Here is a 25,908-nt window from a genome sequence, read left to right as displayed (position 1 = left end):
TGTGTTGTTGCATTGCCCTGGGAATCCGTGTGGATGCAAACATCTGTTCCCTTTGTGTTGGGTAGAAGCCAGTAGTAGCCAGAGTTGCCCCGGGCTTCTTGTATCCTGTCATTCATTCCCATGTGGCAGTAACATGCAATTTTCTGCTCTACGTGTCTGACTTTGTGAGTCCTGGCTGAAACACTTACTGATCCTGGATACAGTTGTGCCCTGTCATCTTTCCATGAAGACAGTTGGGCTTCAGCTTTTCAGCAGCCCTGATAGATTTGCTAGGTCTGTTTCACAGTTGTGTCCCTCCTGCCACAACAACAGATGGCACCTAGGAAACTGTGTTGCATGCTATCTCCGTATCTGCTCCTTTTAGCACAAATGGCACTGTGCTGAAACGCTGTTTCCTCAGGGGTCTCCTGCATGGCTCAGGACTGCCTACTTCGGACACCAGAAGACTTTGTGTTTCCATTGCTGCCTAGCGAAGAGCTGAAAGACAAATACAGGCGCTACCTCTTCAGGGACTATGTGGAGGTATGGTCTTTTTCACACTTAAAATACCCTGGATTAATTCACCAATGACTTGCAGAAATTTTGTTTGAGGTGCCTTGCGTCTCTGATTAGAAATGCAGTAACTGCAGCAGAACTGTCCCTCATAAACATGACGTTGGTGCTCCTGTAGTACAGCCTCACTGACAAAATGCTCTAGCAGGTTGCCAAAGTAAATTCTGCTGTAAGGTCACCCAGTAACTGCTTGGCTAGTGCTTGGCTCTTTTCCTCAAGTAGAATTCTCAGTGTTTCAGCTGAGAACTTCAAACTTCAGTCTGAGTTTTAAAGCCCTCCTTGCTCTTGCCACAGATATTTTAGGCCCTGAAAAGTAAGTCCCTCACCTTAGTGAAGGACCGACTGGATTGGTTTGCTCAATAACATTTTGTGTGAGATTTACTGATATTAAGACAGTTAAGGCTAAATGTGCAGGAAGTGTTCTGGTTACTGGGAACAGACTGGGAAAAGTAAAGAAACAGGGAAGCAGTATGAAAGAGTGATGTCACTTCTTTTCAGTAAGTGGGAGGAAACAGCACCACAGCTGAGTTCATTCTGGGGCATAAGATGAGGATGGGGAATGTTTCTGATCTTCTGCGTATGTTGCTGATCTTATCACCTTGCTATGTTCACAGAGCCATTATCAGCTGCAGCTGTGTCCTGGTGCAGATTGTCCTATGGTCATACAGGTACAGGAGCCAAAAGCCCGGCGAGTGCAGTGCAATCGTTGCAATGAGGTCTTCTGGTAAGAAACAGAAAAGGTTAAAGATCATGGGGAAATTATATGCTGTCCTCAGAGCTACTCCGTTTGCTTGCCAACAGATTCAGCGTGTGAAGAAGCATCTCAAATGCTTTGGTAGAGTTGTTTGTAACTTGAGTTAGTTTGAGTAATTGGACACTCGGTGTCTGACTTCTGCAGGTGGTCAGCCTTCCCCTTGCTCCCTAAACTCCTTGGAGTTGGGTGTTCTGACAATCAGGGAACACAGGGCTTGAGTAACAAAGGGATTAAAAATCTTCCTTTCTCATAAGTTGGTTGGCTAGGTTACAAATTTTACTAGTCATAGTGAGTGATAGACAATCTGGTAATGGTTGTGGAGGCCTTGTAGCTATCTGCTGCTATTGTGTTTTTAGGCTTATTACAAGTTTTTGATGCCCAGAGTGTCTGGTGTGTTTTGAGGCTGGCAGGAGAATAAATTTCTGCTGAATAGGAACATAATGTTCCTTGTCTCCCTTCAAGTATAAATGGGGCAAGAGAAAAAAGGTAGCTTGTAGGGCTGCTGAGGTGTCTTCTGCTATTGGTCTCCAGAATCACTGCTGTTGAGAATGCCCGTGGAGCGCGATACAACTGGTTTAGAGCCCCAGCTCCCTGGTATGTCCGTGCAAACAGCCCTTGCTCACCCGGGGCTGGTTGGGTTGTGCTAATGCAGGAGGATGATAACTGTCACTGGAGTCAGTTTACTTGTAAAGCCACTGGTATGCTCCAGGCCTCTACACCCGTGTTAGAGCAGAGGTAGGTAGAGTCGGTAGGGAGGGATGTGTCAGCCCTCAGACACGTTTTTGACAGAGAAGGCCTTTATGCTCTCATGCCAGTTTCTGCACAAGAGAGTGGTGGTTTATCGGAGCTCTCACTGTGCAGTGCCTCAGCCCTGGTCTTTGCACTCTGGTAATGACGAGTGCATTTGTAGCCCTTACCCTCACTTGGCCTCCCAGATTTTGGTCATCAGGAAAACCTCGGTTCTTGAAAATTGATATGACATGTCTTTTTCTTCTTTTCTTTTCTCTGATAAGCTTTAAGTGTCGGCAGATGTACCACGCACCTACAGACTGTGCTACCATCCGGAAATGGCTCACCAAGTGTGCAGATGACTCCGAAACAGCCAACTACATCAGTGCTCACACTAAAGATGTAAGGCCAAGCACCTGCGTGTTTTCCCTTGTCCTCTAGTCCTGTCTGGGAAGTAAGCTACAACTGTGTACATACTTAGCATCGCATGCTGCTTTTTCCCAGTCTGTAAATTCTCACAGCTTTCTAAGGACAGTGATAAAACACAGCTGAATGTGCTGCGAATGCTTTGTGCCGGAGGTCCAGCTGCCCTCCTGCAGCATGGTCCTCACTCCAGACCTAGTGTTTGGCAGCCAGGTGTGCTGCCCTCCCATGGGCAAAAGGCAGAATTGTGGCTGCTTCAAAATGACCGGCGAAGGTACATTGCAAATGGAAAGAGAGGGCGCAGGACGTGCACAGTCAGTAAACGCTAGTGGTGTTTAACCCTGAACGCCTGCGTGAAGTCCTGTGAACTAGGTGAGGGAGATAGTCCTGATTTGGCAAAGAAAACAAAAGGGTGTTAGATGAAATCTGTAACTTAGATGGTGAAGTACTTCTGGTAGATTTAGACTCAGGAAAAAGAAGTAGTACTACATATTGTTCACTCTATCTGTAGAATTGTCTTAAAAGGTTGTAGATAAACTGCTGGATTGGCTGTCTGTAGACTGGAACTTTAAGTTTCTTTGGGGAATTTTGTGGCCTGAATTCAAAATAGTTCTTAGTCAGCTGGCATTTGTTTTACCATAACCGATAGCAATTAAGACAGTGCTAATTAGGCACAAGCTTCAGTTACATTAGGAAAGAGAGTACTTAGACCAGAGATCCTAAATACCTTTCTTTTTCTGGAGAGACGTCAACATGTGATGGCACTGTATTTGCTCTGCTCATTTGTAAATATAAGGTTCTGTTACGTTCAGCATTGCCGTGGCACACATTTTACCTTCTGTTAAAACTTACAAAAAAAAAAAAAACTCGCTTCCTTCTTTGTACCTATGCAACCCAAAAAATGTTGCTGAACTTGACACCCCATGGCATCAGTGGAGTGCTGATGGAGCAAAGAAGTGTGCAGCTCACTGTGGTCAGACGTTCTCTTCTACTAGCTAAGTTATCATCTGTTAGGGGCTGTTGAAGGCAGGATACAGAGCTGGTTATCTTGTCCAAGTAGCTGTGGAAGCTACTGTCATGTGTGCCTGTACCTGGACAACTGCTAAATGCTAACTCTGAGACCTTCAGTTTTAGGAGTAACAGCAGCAAACCTGTTTTCTGGAGCAAGGAGTCCAGTGCTGCTGTGTAACATCCCCAGCTTTCTGACTCCTTTTTAAATTGAGCTGCCAGTAATTGGTGGGAGTAAGAGTATATATGTTAATATTTTCACATAGGCATATTTAAAAAAAAAAAAAAGAGGGAGGGAGGGGAAGCCAGGGTAGAATAATCATGCAAGCATTGTCATTCTCCAGAAATCTGCTAGAGACAGAGTTGGGTCTAACAAATGCTTCTGTTTCCCCAGTGTCCGAAGTGCAATATCTGTATTGAAAAGAACGGAGGCTGCAATCACATGGTGAGCAGTTCCCTGAACGCATCAGATCTTCCTTGTTCTAGGCAGAATTTTTTTCCCACTAACCAGTGCCTCCTGTCTTCTCTTTCAGCAATGCTCCAAATGCAAGCATGGTAAGTAGAATTTGGAAAACGTTTTTCTCAGTAATAGGGGTTAGAGATGTTCTCTTTTTTGTGCTATGAAGGTGAACTGGCAACACCAACCGATTTTCTTTTTTCCCTCCCTAGTAAAAAGTGAACAAGGTCTTAATTACAGCCTTGCGTGATAGCTTTTTTCCCCACTGTCTATGATCTCAGCTGGGTTCTGATTCAGCGCTAGTTTGGCTCCCTCTCCCTGACATGTCCAATAAATAGAGAAGTCTTCATCTCTGCTGTAATATTAACAGTGGAAATTACCTTATTAAATGCTTGCCATGTAAATGTATTTATCATCAGCTGAAAATACTGGCAGAACTGATCTTTTTACTCAGATCAGCTTAAGTCCTTCTGCTCACTGGTAGAAATAATGAGGCACAGCCCAGCTGAAACTGCAGGAGTTGTGAACTGTTCCGCATAATGTTATCTGTTGGATTTCTTAGTCCACCCCTGTGCAATTAGCAGCCAAACTGTCTTTGGTCCATTGTGTGCTCCTCCAAAGTGACAGCCTGTTCTTGTACAGATCTTCTCGTGGCAGAATTAATTTCTGTTGCCTTGGAGCAAGATAGCTTGTATTCAGGCCCTTTGTGTTGTGTGCTGCTAGGAAATATAATTTCAGAACCTTATTTGGATGATGATTAAAGATTGCTGTCCTTTCTCATTTCCTTTGCTTTGGGGTCCTCAGCAGCACTGGATGTGATTTGATGGAGCTCTGTGACAAGGGTGAGCAAGCAAGTGCAAAGGTACCATGGTGACTAGCACTCGAGAAGGCTGGTGAACTCTGGAAATAGCAATTTCAGTCTCTTATAATCAGTGATACAAAAGTGATTCTTATTGTAGCAACTTAATCTCCATCTTTTTTCCTTTCTAGCAGAACACTCACAGCCTCGCTCTGAAATCAGGAAACTGTTAAACGGGTTTTGCTATTGCTCTCTTTCCTCCACTTTCTTCCCAGTTCAGTGGCTCCTAACTTGAAGTGTTATTAACCACTGATATCTGAAGTCACCCAGGTAGTTCTCTCTTTGAGAGAGCTGAGGGCAGACTTGTGCATGAGTTAGTTTCCTTTTGGATTTGATTGTTCGTATTTTATTCAGCCAGAGATGCGCATGGGGCAGCACGCCAGCAGTGGGGAGGATGCATCTCACAAATAAGACCACAGCCCACCTCTTCTTTAACCTGGAGTGACAGCCTGTGCAGAGCACAAGATCTGTGCATGGGTCTTGGTGTACAGAATGCAGCACTCCAGGGTTTACTTTCCGTAATTGCACAGGAGGCTGTACAATGAAAATCTTCGAGACAGGCTGGTATTTTTGGCTCACTGGTGTGTTCTGTTTTGCAAGATGATACAAAATGTATGTTTCTTGGCTTAGCAGAAATAGCTGAAAGCAGATGGGTTGTGTCTCCTGAAGCTTTTCTCTCTTAGAGATGTGTTTTTTTTTCTGTGCATCACAGTGGGTTTTTCACTGTTTTCTGCAGACTTCTGCTGGATGTGTCTGGGAGACTGGAAGACTCATGGCAGCGAGTACTACGAATGCAGTCGGTACAAAGAGAATCCTGATATTGTAAACCAGAGTCAGCAAGCACAGGCCAGGGAGGCCCTTAAGAAGTACTTGTTCTATTTTGAGAGGGTAGGAGACATCTCTTTGGCCAGAGCTGCTGTAGCCTTTTAATGCTCCCTGCCTGGTGCAAAGGTCATTGCCAGCAATCTCCGTGCAAGAAACTGCCCAAAGAGAATCTGTGCTGAATTTTTAGGCCCTGTTCTTTCTTACTCAGTCCCTCCCTGTGAGTCCCATCCAAATGACTAATGTCATCCCCAAAGCAAATCACATTTGCTCCTGCATTTCCCTGTGCTAGAGAAAATCAGTATTACCCCTGTGCCACTATATTGTTTTCCTGCAGGCTGAGTGCTGCTGCAGTAGGTAGATATTGCTCCTGTTATTTCCTTTCAGGATTGGGGAGCTTCAGTTCCTTGCAGTATGTCTTTATAGAAACAAAGAATAAATTCTGTTATGTTCAAAACTCCATTGGCTGTAGCAAAGCTTTCCTAAAATGTCACACAATCACATTTTTTGAAGTTGCAGTCACAGCACCTCTGTCCACGCAGCTGATTCAATGCACCTGGACATATGGTGCAATTCTAGAACAGCATCTCTAGAAGAGAATGTGGTAGAGTTCGATTCTGCTGCATTTCAGTGCACTTGTTTTCCCCATTAAAATGAGTTTATTTTCATACTATGAGCCAAGTCCTGTGATAAAATAAATGTGTTCATTCTTGGCTCTCTAGAGCAACAGGCTTTGGGAAATGGCCATGCTTACAGCGTGCATGTGGATGTTAGAGTGCGCTGAGCCCGTGTTAAATGTTAATTTGAACTCTTGTCCTTTCTATAGAAATCCTTTAAGTAGGGGAATCACTATTACTCTCCATGGTGTCAGATACACAGTGGCTGTGCGACCAGAGGGCATTCCCGTTCTGCGGAGCTGGGTTTGCTCCCTGCTCTTCCTGCCATCAGTCTGTTGTACACAGCCTCCGCTACTTGCTACTGGAGCCGCTCCCTTGCTGTTCTTTCCCACAGCATGTCTTGCCTCCTGTCCCACTTTGATTTCTGCTTGCTAGAGCTTGTGCTTTTACAGCAAAAGTATTCTGATCTCATGCTGTATTTTTCTTTCCCCTTCTCCCCACCCCTTGCAGTGGGAGAATCACAATAAAAGCTTGCAGCTGGAGGCACAGACGTACCAGCGAATCCAGGAAAAAATCCAGGAAAGAGTTATGAACAACTTGGGAACATGGATAGACTGGCAATACCTACAAAATGCTGCAAAACTCCTTGCAAAGGTGGGTAGCTGTGGCTTGTTTGGTGCAGAGAAGAGAATCTACACACGAGAATGCTAAATTCACAACACCTAGTGAGAGGAAGGGAATTTGGGGGTTATGGCTGTGTGGGACAGTACCTCCTTTCTAGGACATGAACTAGCCAAAAATTATCTGGAAGTGACCTCTGGAAGGTTACATTTAACTGTACAAATCCTTCCAAGGAAGGTGTAGGAAGTTCCAGCATCAAGTGTCCAGTCATCCTTGTCAGAAGGTAGCTCACTGTAGTGACTGTAGAGAACTGACTGTGCTGACTTCCAGGTCTGAGCTCTTGTCCTTCTTTTCTCTCTCTCTTCCCCTCCGCCCCCGCACAGTGTCGTTATACCCTGCAGTACACATATCCATATGCCTACTACATGGAGTCTGGTCCCAGAAAGAAACTGGTAAGATGTTTTGCTCTTTTTTCGCTTACAGCTTTGTGGGGTGTAGCTGGCAGCATGCTGGGATGAATGAATAGACAGACATCCCCCTACAATTCCAGAGCTTGAGTGTCTGAAATAGTAGTCCTGAGTTTGAGGTAAGGACAGGACAAACATATGTGGCTTTGCAACTCTTCTCCTCACTTTGAGTGGACCAGCAGCTCAGTCCTCTGATGTGTTACGTTGTTTTCCCAGGGCAGCACTGCACTTTCACTAACAAGCAATTTATCCAAAATATTTTTATTCTTGAAGTGTACATTTGTTCCTTGGTAAGACTGTCACAGTGCTGTGGCTATTATCCAAGCTCTTCCCATAGCATCATGTGCATTCTCTCAGGCTGCACACAGACGTTCTCTGGTGGAGCTGACTGTGCCAGTGGAACAAGTTACTGCTCCCAGCAGTGGTTAGCAGTCCCTCAGCTCTGCCTGCAGAGCTGCTCGCAAGAACATTTCCTGACCCACTTATTGGCAGAGTGAGCTGACTTCGTAGGTATTTGTGGCTCGTAGTGTTTCTAGGCTGGCATGGTTAATTTTGAGTGATGCAGGTTGGGGAGTGCTCACACAAGGAACTCCTGGAAACTAAAGGCAGATTGGGAGGAGGCACAAACCTGCTCTGCCAGCACAGCTGGCAGCAGAACACATTTGTCTGCTCCTCAAATATAGCTTGTGGAATGAGGCTGCTCCACTAAGCCAGTTTCTTGTTGCTGTCTCTAATTTTGCTGTTTGCAGTTTGAATACCAGCAGGCCCAGCTGGAAGCGGAAATTGAAAATCTCTCATGGAAGGTGGAGCGAGCAGACAGCTATGACAGAGGGGTGAGTGTTCTGCTTGCTTGAGCCTGCTGGCCAGATTTTGTAATGGTCAGGCTTACCACTTCTGCAGGAGAGCTAAGGCAGTTAAGTGAGGATGCTGAGACTACACCCAGAATCTTGCTGTTCTTCCTTTAGCTAGTGGGTGTTGTAAAAATGGAACGCTCGCTGCTCTATGGGAGCGGAGGGAGGGCTGCAGTGAGTCCTGGAGAACTGAAGCAGGACCAGCAAAACTGTGGAGGAAGCTGCCTGTGGACCTCTGGTTAAGAGCAGATTCCTTAAGTGCATGGCTTTTTAGCTAGAGCAAGAGCTGGGTAACTGCGGTCAGCCTATGTCAAAAGGAAGCAAGATCAGATCCTGCTTGTGATCCAGAGTGCATGTGAAGCTTGAAGGTTGGTGTTTATCAGATGAGCTGAGTCCCTAAAAAAAATGTACTTGTATCTGGGGTATTCACACTAACTGTTTCTACCTTTTGTTTTACCAGGACTTAGAGAATCAGATGCACATAGCGGAGCAGAGACGAAGGACCCTGCTGAAAGACTTCCATGACACATAAGACAGGAGGAAATGACAAAGTGCAGGGGTGAGAGCAGCAAGTGAAGTGATGGCAGCTTCACCAGGATAAGCAGGCACTGCCTCTGGGAGAACACGGCCAAGGACAAAGCCACCCCTCCCCTTGCAAGTCAGACACATGCAAACACCACATCTTAGTCCAGTTTGTTCTCTTATCTTTCTGTTTCTGTTTCTGCCAGGCTAGAGGCCAGAGTTCAGATTGGCATATTTCCTGGGACATTTCCCTCCTGCCCTTGATGGTTTCAAAAGGGGAGGGAGTTTTTCTCTGAATGGCTGTTAATAGTATTAGATCATTACGATTTATGTAATTTTCAACGGTTGTACAATTATACAGACAAACCTTAGAATAACACACAACCCTTTTTAAAAATAAATTGGCAGTGGAGTGTTTTTCCTTAATCTGCTGGTAAATTTTAACGGGCTTTTCCCTCTCTCCTGCTCCCTTCCTCTGACCCAGAAATCCTCCTCGGCAGGGAAGGAGGCTACAAAATAACTCGGCTATATTTCCTGATGCTCCTTTAGCCAGGACATTGTAGCACTGGCATTGCATGAGGAGAGCGGCTGGTGTTAAGAGTGGCTGCTGCTGTGTCTGACCTGACAGTACCAGCAGTGGCTGTGATTTAGAATGATTACATGCGACGTCTCCTTTCTTGTAAATCAGCTGTGCAAAGTCCTGCTGCTCAAAGAAAAGCGAACGGAGGAATTGTAGGGGAGGGAGCAGGTTACCCATGGGGGGGGGATATGCCTTGAGCCAGGTCACATTCTGCATTTGATGAATTTTAGGTCTTCCATGTAGATTTTTTTGCTTTCCTTGTTTTTGTGGGGAGGGTGTTGTATTGCCAAAGTGAGTGATGAGGAAATAGTAGCATACAGTTGTTAATCAAAGCTTGGGGCTTTTTCAGGGTGAAACAATCCATGCAACCTGGTAAAGAATACTTGTGCCTGCTGGGTAACATGGTTGAGAAAATTTGATCCCATTCATCAAGGTGAAACTAAACTCCACGACGTTATGAGGAGGAACAATTATGTACAACGCACTTCCTGGCACTTGTTGGCAATGTGGACAGGCACTTGAACACAGGTGCACTGCTCGTGCAGAGCCTGCACCAAGCCAGGCAGGAAATTAACTAGCAAAATTAATTTATTTGTATATTAGTCTCAATACTGGTGAGGACTTATCAGAAAATTGGTTGTTAGGAGCATGTGGAGCTTTTCTATTAACATTTTTTCTAATGTAAAATATACACTAAAATAAAAATATGAAAACCTAGTTCATCTTGGTAGGGGTTAACGTTAAAAGAAAAAAAAAAAAAAAAAAAAGGTTGCTTAAATGTTGATGCTTGCCTGTTTGCTGTAGGAAGCAGGCCACGTGTTCAGATTTCACAGGCGTGTGTGTGTCACCTGCACCAGGAATGGGGGGTGTGCGGCTGGTAAGGTGGAACTGGAGCCTCGGAGTTGAGGACATCAGGGTGTTCTCTTCCATGCTGTGTATGGAAACGTTGCCTTTGATGCGTACTCTGTGAAGTGACGCTATATAAAAACAACAAAGGTTGAAGTTGGGGGGCTGGGGGGGATGCTGAATTCCTGCGTGTCAGCATATGGGGCCCTTTTCATGTACCTGAGACATGGGGCAAGCTTTTGCAGCAGGTATAATTGGGCGGGTAGATTTGAACGAGAGATTCTAAGAGCAGTATCTGCCCTAGGAGCTAACCCCGTGCCCACTGCTTGTTCCCAGCGGAGGTTTTCAAAGGAAGAGGGCTGCTCTCTCCTGCCTCCCTCCCTTCCCCGGTGAAGGAACGGGGATGCCACGCAGCGGCCGCGGGCAAGGCCCCTTTTCCCCTCGCACGGGACGCGCGGCCCAGCGGGACCACCCGGCCGTGGGGCGGCCGCAGAGAGCCGGGGAGCTCCGGGAGCTCCGGGAGGCGAAGCGGCCGGGGCCGTGTCCCCGCCCGGTGACGCAGCACGCCGCCCGGTTGCCGCGGCGACGCGCGGGGCCTGGCGGGCCGCGACGCGCTGATGGCGGCGGCGGCGGCGGCGGCAGGGCCGGAGGGGCCCCCGCTGCCTGGCCCCCCGGGGGGCCGCCCGCGGCCCGTGTGCTCTCGGCCCTACTTCCTCGTGCTCATGGTGTTCGCCCACCTCTACGTGCTCAACGTGCTGGGGCTGCTGCTCTTCGTGCACCTCAGCGCCGGGGACGCCGGAGGCTCGCCCGCCGCCCCCCCCCGTGCCGCCGCCGCCGCCGCCGCCCGCCCGCGCCCTGCCGCGCCTGGAGGGCATCAAGGCAAGGCCGGGGGAACCGCGGGGGAGGGAACCGGGGGTTGGGACGCGGGAGGACCGCCGCTCACCGCCGCTCTCCCCGCAGGTCGGCCACACGCAGCGGGTGGAGCTGGTGCCCGGCAGGGCCCACGCCGTGCGCACCCTCAGCCTCAAGCCGCTGCTCTTCGGTGAGTGCCGGCACCGGGCACCAGGCGCTGCCCCGCGGCTGGGCTCCCTGAGGGGCTGGGGCCGTGGGGGGCAGCTACGGGGTGGGCGTCCCTCGGGATTTGACCCTGGGATTCGGAAGGGTGCTTGCAAGGTGGACGGCAAGGTTGGCCATAAGCATGATTAAAAGGCTGGCGACTGATTAAAAGGCTGGCGACTGATTAAAAGGCTGGCCCTCTAGGCTTCGCTGGGTCCCCCCAACCCACTGCCAGTTTGAAGACGAGTGCTGCAGAGGACCTCGAAGAAGCCCCTCAGTGTTAGGGAGGGACAGGAGGCGCGCGAGGGTTTGGCAACAAACGGTGGTGAAGTGACTTGGTGCTTCAGTGCCGAGGAGATGAAGAACGTCAGGAGTGCTAGACTTAATGTCTTCCACCATTCTGCGTCCTGCTCTAGATTTGTCTTTATTTCTGGCTGCCCTGGCGCACACCCACACAACATCCCTATCTCAGATATTTTAAAGCCGCCTTTACCTTTCTGTGATTCCTGCAGCGGTTGGCAAAGTCTCTCTGATTGATCTCTGTGCTCTGAAAATCGGCCGAGAATATACAAATTAATTTTGGGGGGACAAACAACTATGAAGTAGCTATTACTACAAAGTCAGAGCAAACCTGTTGTCTCTGACAGAGATGATGCTGAGAGCCTTTTAGGTGCTTTATCAATAGTACGAGTTATCCTGCGATTCAGAATTGACTCTACACACTGAAAACCTGGCCGTAAGTCAGATAAGTTTCTTATTAAGGTCCTTTAATGCAACAGGTATCTGTAGGAAATATACAGAGTTCTCTTGTCATTTCTACATAGGTGATACTCCTGGTTTGCAAATTCCTAAGTGTCTCTCTGGAAGACATCATTAAATTGACACACAAACCCCTCAGAAACTGACACACTTGTACCCCTCGGCATTCACAAGATTGTTCGAATGGCCAGGCTCAGGATCCGGGCTGATCAGGCTGCTTTTCCTGCTCCTGTTTCCACCTTCTCTGCCCCGCTGGTACTGCTCATGTAAAAGAGCTGATCCCGGCCTGCAAGGAAGGAGCTGAAGCTGATAAAGGCCGGCTGTTCCTGGCAGCAGTAATCCCCCAGCCTCTGGGGTGTCATTCTGGCACCTCTGGGGCAGGTTCTGGGGCAGGCTTTGCCCTCTGAGGTTGGCATCAGGGAAAGCTCAGGGGACGGCCATGGACAGTCAACGTCTCACATCCCACACAAGTCTGTTCCCTTCTCTCCTCCGATAGGGAGGCCCTTATTTAGAAACCTCGACTTGCAAGACCGCTCTTATCTCCCAGATGAACCTGCCAGGAGCCAGCCCCGGCTTTAAAAGACTTCCAGAGACTCCCCTATCTGTGCAAACACCACCAATCTAAACTATCTTTTAAAAGCTAATTATTGCACGGCTGTTGTTTAAACGAGTGGAGGTGTGGATTTAACGTGGCGGTGTTAGACGAAACCGGGAGTCCCTGGCTCCTGAAGTTCTGGGGGTTTCTCTTAGCAAGAAGTGTTGTGGCGTGCAAGAGGCAATTTAAGGAATCGGGCGGCTGGCCTGTGATCTTTGCTTTGAGCAAAGCAGGCTGTAGTGGGACTGCAGGCAGCTCGTTAATGGCTTAATGTGAGCTCTGTGCTTTGGAGCATGGGGCTGGGCACCACCAGGGAACTTGCGGTTTGCTTTTTTAAACGTGGGTAAAGTCATCTGCATTGAGCCCGAGTGCATTTCACGGAGCTATGAAAAAGTCCCTGCCCTATTTTTTCTCCCCTCTGGCTATGAGACGTCATTTCTAAAGCTTGTAAGTCAGACCATCTGTGCGCTTCTTAGTTAGGAAACACTGGTAATCAAATAATCCCGTTAATGGAAAACAAATATCAGACAAAGCCTTTTCAACCTTCGGAGCTTTTACTTGTTCTGTTGTGTTTTCAAAATGCAGTCTGTTCGGAGGAGTCTGCCGCTGCAGGGACCGCCTGGCAGTCGGCTCCGCGCGTTGGGCGGCAGTTTGCAAGGCAAGGCAGCGGGGAGGAATAAAAATAGGAAATCCCACAGCGTTTTCCATCTCAGCCTCGGGGAATGGAAGCAATCGCTGCACAAATGTCAGGGCGCAGCTGAATTCCGGTGTGAGCGTCGTGAGTGCGAATCTCAGCCCACGCTGAATCACAATCCCTGCTCGGGCTGTTGGTGTGCTTTCCGAGCACAGGGAGGCAATGTGTCTCCACCAAAGCTGCTGGTTCTCTCCACAACCGAGGCTGCCGACTTCTGCAGAGGGAAGGACGTGTTTATCCCCAAAGCTGTTTTTCTGTCGTCTCCTGATTTCAGTCCCAAGTTTAATCCAGTGTAGAAAACTTTTCCGCGGACGATGCTTCGTTAGGCAGCAGAACTCCGGCTTGTTTTATGAGGGGTGGCTGTGCTCTGCCTCGTGCTCTGTCGTGTCGAGCTATGGCTGCGTTCACTGCTGAAAGTAATTACAGTCTTGGGTGAGAGAGTGACCTGCAGAGAGCTTCGCGAGGCTGGGTGTTGCCCCGTTTTCTGTCTGTTCTGCACGCAGAGGGAAGGCCAGGCAGACGTGTAACATTTCTGAGGTGGCAGGGGGAAGATGTGCAAAGAAGGGAGTTTAGGTTGTGCAGAAATACCTGCTGCCGGGCTGGGGCTCGCCTCCGAGCCCCAGGCAAACCGCTGCTGCAAACCGAAGCGGAGCTGTTCCAGCAGCTGAGGTCCCAGCCCTGCTCTGCTCTCTCAAGGCTCTGCTGGTACCCCCGGTAATTCTGCAGTTACCAGAATCTTCTGATCCGAATGGAATTTCTCATGTAAAAAAACGTCCCCACTGGAGCAAAAATCCTCATCTCTGTCTGCTGTGTGCCCTTCCTGCTCGAGAAGGGCTGTTTCCTTTTACCTGCGCAGATGCCTGCGAACGCCCGAGCAGCGAGCTGCGGGGACAGCCTGAGTCCCTCAGGAGATGAGGGTTGCATTAATTTTTTAGGGGGCCTGGCATTGCCTGGGGGGGGGGGGGGGGGGTTCCTCTCCCCCTGTAATTTACTTCAGGCTGTTCAAAAGTGAAGTATTTGCTCCGTTACAGAAAAAGCATCTCTAATCAGTCAGGGAAACTTCAGCATCATCTCTGGACAGAAAGGGAGCCCGCACTAGGGCAAGATCAATGTTACCGTAAGTCCTGGATCTGCAGAACCTGGAGAGAGGGGCGTGTGAGGGCTGTGTCCGTGAGCTCTGTCTCAGTAAAACAGTTCTAGGGGTCTGTCAGGGATGTGTGGTGAGGCCCTATCTGCTGGCTATGACTGCTTTGAATCACCTAAAAATACTGTGCATCTCCGGAAGACCAACTGCCAGGAAGAGGAGTTTTCTAGCCGTAGGAAAGGGAGCGGTTCCTCCTTGTTGAAGTCGAGGTTTTCAGACCTTCCTGCCAGCCTGCTCGGGGCAGCGGTGATGTTTCCACCGCCGCACTGCCTGGTGCAGGTTCCTGTTCTTCTTCTGCCAGGCGTAGGCCTTGTTCACCACCACTTTGTCACTCTGCACCTCTCCGCTGACAACGAAGACCCCCGCGTGAGTGCCTCTCATGATGTTGTGGGCGCAGGTGGCGTCTATGTCTAGCCACTGCTGGAGCCTGCCTGGGATCTCGGTTCGGAGGAGCGGGCCGTGCTTCAGGACCTCCACCCTGGAGGGGTCCAGGTCAAAGTCCGAGACAGTTGTGGTCGTGTTTTTCCTGAGGATTCGGATTTTCACCGCTGGAGGGGGAAAAAGAGCTGTTAGTTCCCCGCAGGAAGCAGCGGCACAAGCAAGCGCGTGCACCCAAGTCCTGGGCTCTGCAAATCACCGGACTTTTCTCTGAGCTGGGATTTTGGGATGACATGGCTGCCAGTTCCCCAGGAATGTAACTTCTCTTGTAAAGGTCGTGAGCCCTTAATTCCAAAGAATATCCTGCAAACTTCAGGCCAGCAAACTGAGCAGATTCAGTTCTGTCACCTGCTTGGGCTGGGAGAGGGAGGGCTGCACTACTGGGACGATGGTATTGCGGTTTGAAATAGCTAACGGGGACTTTGTGAAGGGTTTTATAGGCATCATTGAAATGCTGGTCTCTGAGAAAACCAGTGCAGTGCTTGCATTTAGCAGACAGGCTGAAAACAAATCAGAGCCCACCGAAAATAGGCAAGACTTCCCCTTTGGTGCTGCCCGGATCTGGGTCGTCGTCCTGCTACTTAACAGTAAGTTGAGAACTGAAAATCTCTGGGATCTGCTGTAAAAGTTGCAGTTCCTCCGAGTAGTGTTTTGTGGCCAAGCTGCTTTTTGTGCATGCCACTACTTGGCTGCTGGAGGCAGTGCCGGCGACTGGGAGGAGAAGGAGGAGGAGGACGAGGAGGAGGAGGAAGATGAGAAGGAGGTGGTGCACTCACCAAAGTCGTTGGCGCAGAGGTTCTCCAGGATCTCCCTGGCGGTGCTGGCCTCCTCAAGCTCGCAGTCCTTGCAGCTGGCTCGGGGCACTGCTGCAACAGAAATGTGGTTACACCACCCCTGTCAAGCCTTGCTGGAAAAGCCATAAAACAATTTGGCTTGCAGTTCTGGGACGGCGCGTCCTCTGGAGCGACCCAGTCCCCGAGGGACAGCTCGGGCTGCCGGGATGGAAAAGTTAAGCTCTCTGCCGTGGCTGGGGCGGGCACTGCTCGCCGGGCTTTGTTTCGGCTTGCGTTTGTTGCTGCTTGTTGCAGCAGCAGTGAAAGTGCTTAACAAACGGCGGCTGGTTGGGATGAAACCGTAAAGCAGCCAGTGTGGCCAGGTTCCTCCCGGTGAGGCCGAAATGGGGTGTTTTTTCTCCCATTAGCTTCACCTCTGCAGAGGCTCGTGCCCCTTTGTGCTGTTTCCTAACAATTAAAGAGGAGGCTTGGAAAAAAAAAAACAACTTTCTGCATGTTTGTGAGCCCCGAGTGAAGCAGAAACACCAGGGCTGCAGTGTCCCAGCTCAGCTGGAAGCACCCCTCACCTCCTGGAGACCGCACGCCGTGCACTGCTGCGTCTCTCACAGAGCTTTCTCCCCCCCGCCCCGAGCCCCGCGGGGTCTGATGGCACCCAGGTGACCGACGGGCACAGCACCCGAGGGAACGAGCTTCAGTCAGCGCTCTGCTCGTTCTCTAGTCACAGGGGAGTTCCCCCAGGGAACAAATCTTCCATTTCTGTTTTAAATGTAGCTTACAGCCAGAAGTGCTAGGAGCACAAACAAGGCGCAGGGAAAAAGAACAAGAGAAGCCCTTACTTCTCCTGCTGGAGGAGCTTTCGTCCGTGGAGACCGCTGAGATGCACAGCTCGTGGTCTGCAGGAAACTTGTCGCAGTTGAGGATTTCGGGCCAGGGGTAGCCGTAACAAGCCATGACGGGCGCACAGCTCCTCTTGACGGTCTCACACAAGCTGCGGCAGGGGTAGATGAGCCTGGGGAGGGAGGCGGGATGGCAGGGCGGGTGGGCTCGCAGCAGCCAAATGGCTCAGCCCCGTCGCCGCGCTGCCCACCCCACGGGGTTGTGTTGTGTACCGCCACGCCGTGGGGTCTTGGGTGTGCACGCCAGCCCAGGGAGCAAACAACAAAAGGCTGTTTTTTGGTAACTGGATGGGAATTTTATTCCCTCCCCCCCCGCCAGGAGTGTTTGTGTTTCATGCTCAGAGGGAAGGTCCCTGCTGGGTGATCCTGCGTCCCCTCGCTGCGCAGGGCAGCGCCGCCTGGAAGTGGCCGCGATGATCGGATTTCACGTGTGTTGTCTCAGGAGGCGAATGCAGTTGTGCTGCTGGGGCTGAAATACTGGCTACGGCTGAAATAACTCGTAAAAACCTCTTACCTGTCCAAGCAGATCGGGGCAAAGAGGGAGCAGAGGAAAATCCTGGCGTCGGGATGGCACTCCCTGGCCAGCAAGGGCAGCCAGCTGGAAGACTGCTGGATCACTTCAGCCATGGTCTCGTGCTCCAGCAGGTTGGGGATCCTCATCTCGGAGTAGCCGATGTCGTAGCACAGCGCCATGCCCCGCGGGATGGCCGTGCAGCTGGACGACCTCCTCAGGTAGCTGGCCCGGCTCCCCGGGGAGCCCCAGAGCAGCAGGCGCACCAGGAGGCCCGGCAGCCAGCGGCCTCCCCGCCTCGAGGGCTGCCTGCGCCCGGCCGCCTCCATGCTCGGAGCGGGCTCGGAGCGAGCGGCGCACCCCGGACTGAGCTGCTGCGGACTGCGGGCTGCCTTTTATAGCCCGCGAGCCACCTCCGTGACGATCCATCCTCATTAAGTGCGGCCCTTTCAGAGCCCTCATGGGGAAGACAATGCTCCAATTTTCGTTTGCCAGCGGCCCCGATTGTTTGGATTTTAGCAGGGGTTTGGCTTAGATCAGCAGGTGTGGAAATGAGGGCAGCCGGGGAGGGGTGAATGGCTTGGCCGTGTGTCTTGGGGCCCTCTGTTTGACACCAGCGTGCCAGCCCATCCCCTTTCTCTCGCTCCGGGATTAGTCATTATTTCATAAACCCCAATGTTTTCTTCTCTTTTGTTTTTTTTTGGTAAAAGCAATCAAGTGTTGCTCAAAGTCAATTAGGAGGCATTTGTTTAGCTGGATCTATTGTTGAGCGGGCAGGGAGATAGGATGGTCTCGCAGCCAGAAGTTAACTGTTTCGCAGAGCTGAGGAACTAATTTACAGCTGTGCAGCAGGGCTGTTTGCGCTCCGGCTTGCCGGCGCTTAGCTGGAAACCCCCTCACCTTGCAACCTGCCTGGCACAGAGCGCTTCCTGGCTAACACGATTTGTACTTCGTTATGAAATCCTATTACCCCCGCTGAAGAGAGGGATTGTCCTTCCTCCGGCACGTAATTAAGATTCCAGAAGCCGTCATTATTTTAGCCCGGTTTGAGGAAACTGGAAATACTGGGACCGTCGCTTGCCAGCCCGTACGGTTAGCTCTGACCTGGTGCCGTGCCACCGAGCTGATCCCGGCCGGCGGAAGCTCCAGCTCTGAAGCATCCCCTGCTCCGAGGACTCCGTGCTGCCGGGGGCGGAAATTGTTTCCTCAGAGGGTGTTAGGGATACAGCCGGCTGCATTGTGTTTCTGGGCCTTCATTTCATTTCTACAGGGCTAGTTCTGGTTTGTACTTAGCAAGAAGCCAACTGCGCAGTGACTGTTGGAGCAGATGGGGTTGAGTTAAGGTCATGGAAGTAATTAACTTTTTTTCCTTTCCCCCTTTGAAGGATTGCTGCTGTGGCTGGGATATAACGTGTCCTCGGCACACACCTGCAGAAGCTCTGCAGGGCTGCAGGGCTCTGGGTCCAGAAGCACTTAAAGCTGCCCTGCTTTGATGGTTGCTCTTTCCCTCTTCAGAAGCCTCAGCAGCCGGGAATGAGGCAGCCGTAGCAGTGACAGGAGCCAGGCAGCGGGATGTTCCCAGCCGTGTAACCACCTCGCAGTGCTGCACGAGTGTGTGTGCAGTGCACCCTGCAGCTAGAGATCTCAGCCTCACAGTCATCAGCGGGGGCTTAATTTAAATTCTCTTAATTAAAGTTTGCTTGGGATCTGAGGATTGTGTGACTGCTGCTGCTGTCGTGCTGCAAAGTAAAGGCAGCGATGCCGGGATGCTACGGAGCACAGCATCCGCAGTGTGCAGTGCCTCCCACTTCAGTAACACATTGGAAGATGGCTTTTAGTCGGGGATCAAGGGAACGAATGGGAATAAGGCAGGAAGCTGTCTCCTTGCTGTTTGAGTTTCACAGTAGAGCAGTGTGGCAGGTTCCCCCGAGAGGCATTTGGTTCTTTGAGTGCTGCCTGCTCCACGTGAGAGCAAGGAAGCCTGAAATCCCGGCCATCACCGCCTCCACTGCAAAGACTTCTGGCCTCCCTTCCTGCAGAGCAGTCGTTCCCAGACTGCGGTCCACACGTAACCTTTGAAGTGATAATATGCAGCGATATGCCCGTGTTTGTTCTCTCCTTTGTGCATTGTGCTGATCTGCAAGAAACTTCAGGGCTTGACCCCAGGGTCCAAACATTTAGGAGCTGCTGCTGTAAAAATACCCGCCTCCGCCCTCCGGTGTGTGCTGCGTGCCGTTTCAGAGCTCTGCGGGTAGAAGGGTGGATGTGTTTGAATCTCCCACCCCCCTGACTTGTTAGGAAGTTCCTAAATTTCTTTTTCTCTTTTGGGTGGCCTGCCATTGGTATGGGTCCCACTGTAACAATTCCTCAGTCTCTGTTGCTGCTCACACTTTTCCTGCAGAAATTCCAGACTTCCTGACAGAGGAGGAATGCAAGCTCATCATCCATCTGGCACAGCTGAAGGGGCTGCAGAAGAGCCAGATCCTACCAACGGATGACTATGAAGAAGCCATGGAAATGATAGAGATCAGCCAGATGGACATTTTCAATCTGCTTGACCACAATCAGGATGGGCAGCTGCAGCTCAAAGAGGTAGAGTGGATTCCTTCTTGCTAGGTATCCTCGTGAAGTGAATTTGTTCTGTTTGTGCAGCCTGTGACAGAGCTGGCTGTACCTTCCCACAGCTGACAGGACATCAGCAAAGTCTCCCACATTAATGAGCCCGGGAGGGGGATAACGAGCACCCTGCCCGCAGCTCTCCAGCACCCTTGTCCTGTATGGCCGGGTGCATCCGGGCAGGCTGAAGGACGTCGCTTCCCAGGCGCTCCTCTGGAGGTCAGAGCTTGCTGAGGGCTCTCCAAGATGTTGCTTGGAGAGGAAGTGTTTTGTTCTTAGCCCTTATCTCAGATGAGTAAAAGCATTCAGTTTTATCATCAGCAGTTTTACTTTCCCTTCAGGGGAAAGAGCCCCCTTCACCTAAGGAGTGGTTAACTGAGCCTCAGCAGTCATTTGCCATGACCTAACCTGGAAATAACAGTGCAGATCACCCGCACGCTGTGGGTGGCTGCCAGGTGATTCCCACTCGAGCCTTTCTGCAGTGATGTGCTGACGCCTGGCTGACTGATGCTCTGCAGAGGAGAGTTGGCCAGGCCTCAAGCAGGGAAGTTGTAGGGTTGCGTTAGCACAGGAAACCAGTGCCCGTTGGTTGATCCTTGTCTGAATTTCAGGTGTTGACCCACACCCGCTTGGGGAACGGCAGGTGGATGACTCCCGAAAACATCCGAGAGATGTACACTGCAGTCAAGGCCGATCCTGATGGGAACGGTAAGAGCAGCTCCATGGGAATCCCTGGGTCCCGGTGTGCCAGACTCGTCACACAGCCCCACAGGGAGGACCAAGAGCCATGTCCCTGCCCAGGCCTGTGGGCTGCAGGCTTTAAGGTGCTCCCTCTGCTCCCTGCCTGTTTGCAGGGAGACTTCAGCGGCTGGCTGAGAGCTCTGCTTCCCTGGCAGGGGAGGGTGGCATCGGTGGATGTGGTGGTCGCCTGGGTCAGCTTTTGGTGCTGAACCCCTTCCCTGCTGCTGCCAGCTCTCTGTATCCCAAGAGGCCACTTCTGCCCCTCCTTCCCCTGGTCTCCCAAGGGCTCCTGCTGGCCTGGACGTGCACTCTAACCTCTGCTGCTCTAATTAGAGCGTCCTCAATTAAGCAACTCTTCATTTCCTAATCAAATTAAGTGAATGCACAGGCTGTGCATGCTCTCTTCCAGTGACCTGGCATTGAGAGCACCAGAGAGGAGCTGCTTTGGAGTTGAAGCAGTACCCGTGTGAATGCCCAAATATCCGGAAGGCACCCCGTGCCCCGGGCTGATGGCATTCTTGGCAGGGGCAGGAGCGTATGACTGAGTCGTCAGTGGCTTTTCCACCACTGTGGACACGTACAAATGGAAGGTCCTGATAAAGGGCTCTTGGCAGGACCTCATTTCCAGAGTGCTGCTTCCCCCCATTGTTAGGCCGCTGCGTGCCACCAAGGGACCAGGTCACAACCTGGATGTGGCACTGCGTCATCAAAGACCACGTGGGGTAAGGGGAAGCGGGGACAGGGAGACGTGAGCAGGACGCTAGAAATAAGACCGGTGGATGATTTGGTTATGATGAGCAGCACCTGAGGAGCTGCCCAAGGCTGACCTCAGTGGCCAGTCCTTCCTCCTGCCTGCGGGTGCTGCGTGCCCGGGAAGCAGCCCCAGCAGCACGCAGCAGTGTACTTACTGCCTGCTTCTGCTGTCTCCCCACAGGCGTGCTGAGTCTGGAGGAGTTCAAGCAGCTGAACATCCGTGATTTCCACAAGTACATGGGAAGCCAGAAAGTGAAGACGAGCGATTCAGTGCGCAACAGCCAGCACACCTGGCTGTACCAAGGCGAGGGGGCGCACCAGGTCATGAGATCCATACGGCAAAGGTAAGGGCTGAGCAGCCAAGGGGCGGTTGGGTTTGTGTAGGCCAAAGGACCACCTGTGCTGGGAGATGCAGTGGCAGACTTGTTAATATTCACACTTCCTAATTGCGTGAAAATCTGGAGTATAAAGAGCGTTGAACGCGGGCATGAAATGGGGAGAGGAGGTTCTCATTAAAACAAGAATTTGTATTGTCCCCTGGAAAAGGAAAAAGAAAAATCAAACCTTTCAGCATATCCATTCACTTTTGGGAACAGCCCTATAAAACCAAGAAGACTTGGCATTATATGAAATAATTCATTCTAATTAGTAAACGAGCTTACTGGGAGAAACTGCCCATTTCCAATCCTGTCTGGGTGCCAGTCGTTACTGTCATTTGCTTTAGTTACTCATGCATTTCACTGGAGTCTGTCATAGCTGTTCAGAGCTGACTGAATAATAAGCACGACTTTATCTTGAGAAAACCGAGTTAGTTTAATCATCTGAGTGCATGGATGGCAGGGCGTCTCACAGCAGATGGGAGAACCTCAAATCTTTCCCTTCGCCTCAGATTTGGAACTGGGAAGAGCTGAAACCCAGCTCGCAGGCCAAATCGTTTAGCTGTGGTGAGTTTCAGATAATTGGCTGGAGACTCTCTTGTTCTTGTGGTGCTGGTCCTCGCCCAGGACATGGGTGGGTAAAATCTGTCCTTAGGCTTGAAAACGGCCGTTGGCCACTCCTTTTCTTCAGCACATTCCAGAGGGAGAATGGGGTCGCATATTGCCTTAATTAGAACAGACTGTGGCTGCCACTTTCTCCGTGCCAGCGAGCCGGCACACACAGGCACTGGCATACTGCGTTTACCCTCTTCGGTTTGCCAGCGTTAGAAAGCCCCCGTGGACCCGCAGGCACGGTGCTGAAGGATGCTGTTATAATCCTCCGTGGGACTGTGTGGTGCCTGGAGGGGCTTTGCCATCCCGACTCGGTGTGGCCTTCCCCTTGCGCCCACCCCGAGGGCTTCACCAGTCCAAATTCTCAGAGCTGTAAGTGTTCTTTGGCAGGTCTCAAGCGGTACCTGCTTGCCTTGGGGATGATCTCAGATGTAAGCAGCGGAAAAACCCCCGAGCCCTCCGTGCCCCTCTGCCCTGGGGGGAGGCTGTTGAAAAGGCAACAGGGAAAGGTGAGTTAGGTGACAAGAATATTCCTAGAGCTAGTCTCTCATTCACTCTCAGCAGGGGCCCTGTGCTTTGCTAACTGTCCCCGAGGTCTGTAGGTGGTGTGCAGGAGTCCAGAGAAGCGATGAGATGGCACATGAAGGCTCCAGGGACACACACAGGAGGGATCTTTCTGAGCGAGCAAGGTCTTCATGAGAGCAGTCCTGCTGGAGATGCACCCTTCGTTTTTGTTTTTTTATTAACCTTGACGAGGAGTTTCTGAGCTGATGCTGATGGTCTAACAGATCTGTAAGGACCTAGTTATCTCTTGGCATGCTTCCTGCAGCCCATCCGTCTCTCCGGTCTTTTGGGGAAGGGGGTTTTCTTTCTCTGGATGTACTCGGTGCTTCGGGAGTAGCGGCTGACCAGACCGAAGTTGCCTTCCCCTCACCTGCTCTGCTCTCCTCTTCCCAGGGTAATGCGCCTCACTCGCTTGCCCCCCGAGATTGTGGAGCACAGCGAGCCCCTGCAGGTTGTGCGGTACGACCAAGGAGGCCACTACCATGCCCACATGGACAGCGGCCCTGTCTTCCCCGAGACCGCCTGCAGTCACACCAAGCTGGTCGCCAATGAAAGCGCTCCCTTTGAGACCTCATGCCGGTAAGGGAAAAAAAACTGATGTAAACCACATGTCTTGTGATGCCTCGGAGCTATGCGTGGTGGAGGGCAGGGTGTGGACAGCCCTGTGCGTCTCCTGCTGTGGTTGCGTCCCCTGACAGCCACTGCGCTCTGCCTTACAGGTATGTGACAGTGCTGTTCTACCTGAACAACGTGACCGGGGGAGGAGAAACAGTCTTTCCTATAGCTGACAACAGGACGTACGAAGAGATGGTGAGTGAGTCTCTCCTATGTGTTACCCCTGGGGATTCTGAGGCCCCCCGTGAGCATCTGGATTCGCTCTAGCTGCAGAAGGGGTGCATGAGGTTGGTGGACACCAGCCTTCACAGACAGAAAATGGGAAAGCTGTGCTCCACGTGCACTGTTTTCGCTCAGAGGCCAAGGGAAGAGGTGCAGGGCTTTGGCAACTACAGCTCTTCCCCTCTAAGACGCATGAGGGGTGTTCTGACCTTGCTGCTGTAACGCAGGTCCTGCTTGCTTGTATCTGGGCAATTTTCCTCAGACGAGGAAAATCTTGATAAAGATTTATCTCAGGATAAATCTTTCCAGGTATGCTGTGTTGCTGTCAGGCAGCACTTTAAGGAACGGGCAGCTGCTCAGAAACAGATCAGGGATCTCCAGGGGGCTGAAATCGGCTGTTGCAAATGGGTTGTGAAAGCCCTGTCAGCCTTGAGCTGTTCCTGTGGGGCATTCAAGCAAAGGGCAGGGTGATGGCTGGCAGCAGAGGCAACCCAGTCCTCATGCTTTGTTCCAGCTCTGTTTACGACACCTTCTCTGTTTTTTTGGTTGTTTTTTTTTTGGTCAGTCTTTGATCCAGAATGACGTTGACCTGCGAGATACTCGGAAGAACTGTGACAAGGGCAATTTGCGAGTGAAACCTCAGCAAGGCACTGCTGTCTTCTGGTACAACTACCTGTCAGATGGAGAAGGTACGGTTCCCCTTCACGACTTGGCTCTTGGGGAGGGTAGGACTGCAGGAGGTGACAGCCGTCTTCTGTGGGTTTTGCGGTAGCTGGGAGCTCAGAAGAGAGCCTAAGGGTGGTAGCTGCCTGCTAGTGGGAACTGTAGGGTCTACTTGTCACCAGCTGGCTAGGAGCTTCCTGACTCTGAAAAGCCTTTGTTTATAGGCAGTAGGTCAGTGGCTCCTGATGTCTTTGGGGGACGGGACTAGCTAGCAAACAAAGACCTTGGCTGCACTAGCCATCACCAGCTGCCTTCCACCCTGCTGTGTGAGCTGAAACTCCTGCTGGAACTTGGTCTGCAATTCAAAGTGCTTCACTGATGTGGTGTTGCCCAAAGGGGTGGGGAGGGGAGGCAGACAAAGGCATGGCCATAAGCTCAGCAGCACAGGGAGGCACGGTCCACCCTGCGCAGGGCTCTGCCGTGCTTGGGGCCGGCTCCTGCTTTGTAGCTCTGCTGCAGGCCGATGATATATCACAGCCTTGGGGCTGTCTTTCTCACAAAGTGCAGTGCAGTTTTCCCTGACAGCCAGGCTGGGGGATTAACCTCAGTCTTCTAAGCTGCTTGGTGAGCATGACTCCAGAGCATTTCAACGGTGGGTTTTGAGCACTGGCAGGCAGGAATGTAGCATCCCATGTCTCTTGGGAACAGCCCAGCTAGAGTTTCCATCTTGAGAAAATCCACAGCGAGGTCACAAAACCGCTGTTTGTCCTGTTGGACAGTAATATCAACACCATCACTGCCCCCTGTTGTATTTTTATGAGTAAATTGTTCCTAAATGGAAAAAGGCTGCAAAAGGCTGCCACAGAAAATCCATGGGATCTGTATAAAGAGAGAGGATTGATTGGAACTGCTGAAACATGATGCGTAATGAAGCCTTGAGCCTCTGACTTCCACAAGCCTTCCAGTGGCAGCATCCCTCTCTTTGATGTCACCCTCCCCTTTGGAGGAAAGTTGAGAAAAATGGCATCTGCAAAGCAGAACCCAAGAGCCCCTTGTGTGGAGTGGAGACACAGAGGCAACAGGCATTTTGCATGTGGGGAGGCCACAATGGAGACCCCCGTGTAAGTGCTAGGATGGGGTAGGGTGAAGGTGGAGGGGCACTGGGAGCTACCTGAGCAGAGCCAGCTCACTGCTTGTAGCTCGGTGACTCCTTACAAGTGCTGTGGGTTGGGAGCAGCGTCAGCATTCACACCGTGTGTTGCTCCCGCAGGCTGGGTGGGAGAACTGGATGACTTCGCCCTGCACGGGGGCTGCCTGGTCACGCAGGGCACCAAGTGGATCGCCAACAACTGGATCAACGTCGACCCCAACCGCAGGCGGCAGCAGCGGTTCCAGCAGGAGATGGAGCGCTACGGGGGGCCGGGGGCCGGGGCCGGGAGCCCGGGCGAGTGGACTGTGGACAAGGCTTACGGGGGGGCGCACGTGGAGCTGTAGGCGCGGGACGGCGGGCACCGAGCACGTGGCTTTTTCCCGCGCCGGCCGGGGGCGGGGCCTCGCGGCGCGCCAATAAAGCGTGCAGGGGAGGGCGGCGCCTCCCGGCCATGGAGTCGGTGGCGCTGGTAGCGCCGGTGACGGCGCTGGAGTTCGCCGGGGACGTGCTGCTGGCGGGTGAGGGGCCGGGGATGGGCACCGGGGGCTGGGGACCGGGATGGGGATGGGGCTGGGGACGGGGACGGGGATGGGGATGGGG

General features: G+C 51.6%; 3 protein-coding genes across 5 annotated transcripts in view; 2 read left to right on the top strand and 1 right to left on the bottom strand.

Annotated features, from left to right (window-relative positions):
* Positions 1-10,001, top strand: part of ARIH2 (ariadne RBR E3 ubiquitin protein ligase 2) — a 29,982-nt gene extending 19,981 nt beyond the window's left edge. For 2 of the 3 annotated variants that reach the window (XM_035337958.1, XM_035337959.1), the window contains 10 exons: positions 401-522; positions 1,167-1,276; positions 2,320-2,437; positions 3,861-3,911; positions 4,000-4,021; positions 5,519-5,670; positions 6,732-6,875; positions 7,226-7,294; positions 8,059-8,142; positions 8,621-9,979. In XM_035337958.1, the coding sequence (XP_035193849.1) occupies positions 401-522; positions 1,167-1,276; positions 2,320-2,437; positions 3,861-3,911; positions 4,000-4,021; positions 5,519-5,670; positions 6,732-6,875; positions 7,226-7,294; positions 8,059-8,142; positions 8,621-8,692 (944 nt within the window). In that variant the 3' untranslated portion in view covers positions 8,693-9,979. Of the gene's footprint in view, positions 1-400; positions 523-1,166; positions 1,277-2,319; positions 2,438-3,860; positions 3,912-3,999; positions 4,022-5,518; positions 5,671-6,731; positions 6,876-7,225; positions 7,295-8,058; positions 8,143-8,620 lie in introns of all 3 variants that reach the window. The other variant, XM_035337960.1, reaches the window with a different exon arrangement.
* Positions 10,002-10,680: 679 nt separating this feature from the next.
* P4HTM (prolyl 4-hydroxylase, transmembrane) lies at positions 10,681-25,764 on the top strand. Its single transcript, XM_035337700.1, is given in 10 exon segments — positions 10,681-10,934; positions 10,936-10,987; positions 11,069-11,150; positions 19,397-19,587; positions 20,223-20,319; positions 21,287-21,449; positions 23,052-23,237; positions 23,378-23,468; positions 24,061-24,184; positions 25,429-25,764. Coding segments are annotated over 10 exon segments (1,419 nt in total). The 5' UTR covers positions 10,681-10,725; the 3' UTR covers positions 25,653-25,764.
* On the bottom strand, positions 14,380-17,895 carry LOC118173286 (secreted frizzled-related protein 5-like). The gene is made up of 4 exons (XM_035337701.1): positions 16,999-17,895; positions 16,425-16,597; positions 15,571-15,657; positions 14,380-14,904 (listed from the first exon to the last, which is right to left on the bottom strand). The coding sequence occupies exons 1-4, from the start codon at positions 17,322-17,324 to the stop codon at positions 14,570-14,572; spliced, it is 921 nt and encodes a 306-aa protein (XP_035193592.1). The 5' UTR covers positions 17,325-17,895; the 3' UTR covers positions 14,380-14,569.
* Positions 25,765-25,908: the final 144 nt, after the last annotated feature.

The sequence above is a fragment of the Oxyura jamaicensis genome, chromosome 12 (genome assembly GCF_011077185.1).
Source record: "Oxyura jamaicensis isolate SHBP4307 breed ruddy duck chromosome 12, BPBGC_Ojam_1.0, whole genome shotgun sequence".
Taxonomy (NCBI): Eukaryota; Metazoa; Chordata; class Aves; order Anseriformes; family Anatidae; genus Oxyura; species Oxyura jamaicensis.
Note: the sequence above shows the minus strand (reverse complement) of the source record. Positions and strands in the feature narration are given on the sequence as shown.

What these genes read in the sequence shown, in the direction of transcription:
- LOC118173286 (XM_035337701.1), bottom strand. Translation starts at nt 17,324, where the DNA reads ATGGAGGCGGCCGGGCGCAGGCAGCCCTCGAGGCGGGGAGGCCGCTGG. An exon ending in AAGCTCCTCCAGCAGGAGAA is followed by an intron (nt 15,658 to 16,424) that starts GTAAGGGCTTCT and finishes CTGTTGCAGCAG; the next exon opens with TGCCCCGAGCCAGCTGCAAG. An exon ending in CCTCTGCGCCAACGACTTTG is followed by an intron (nt 14,905 to 15,570) that starts GTGAGTGCACCA and finishes TTCCCCCTCCAG; the next exon opens with CGGTGAAAATCCGAATCCTC.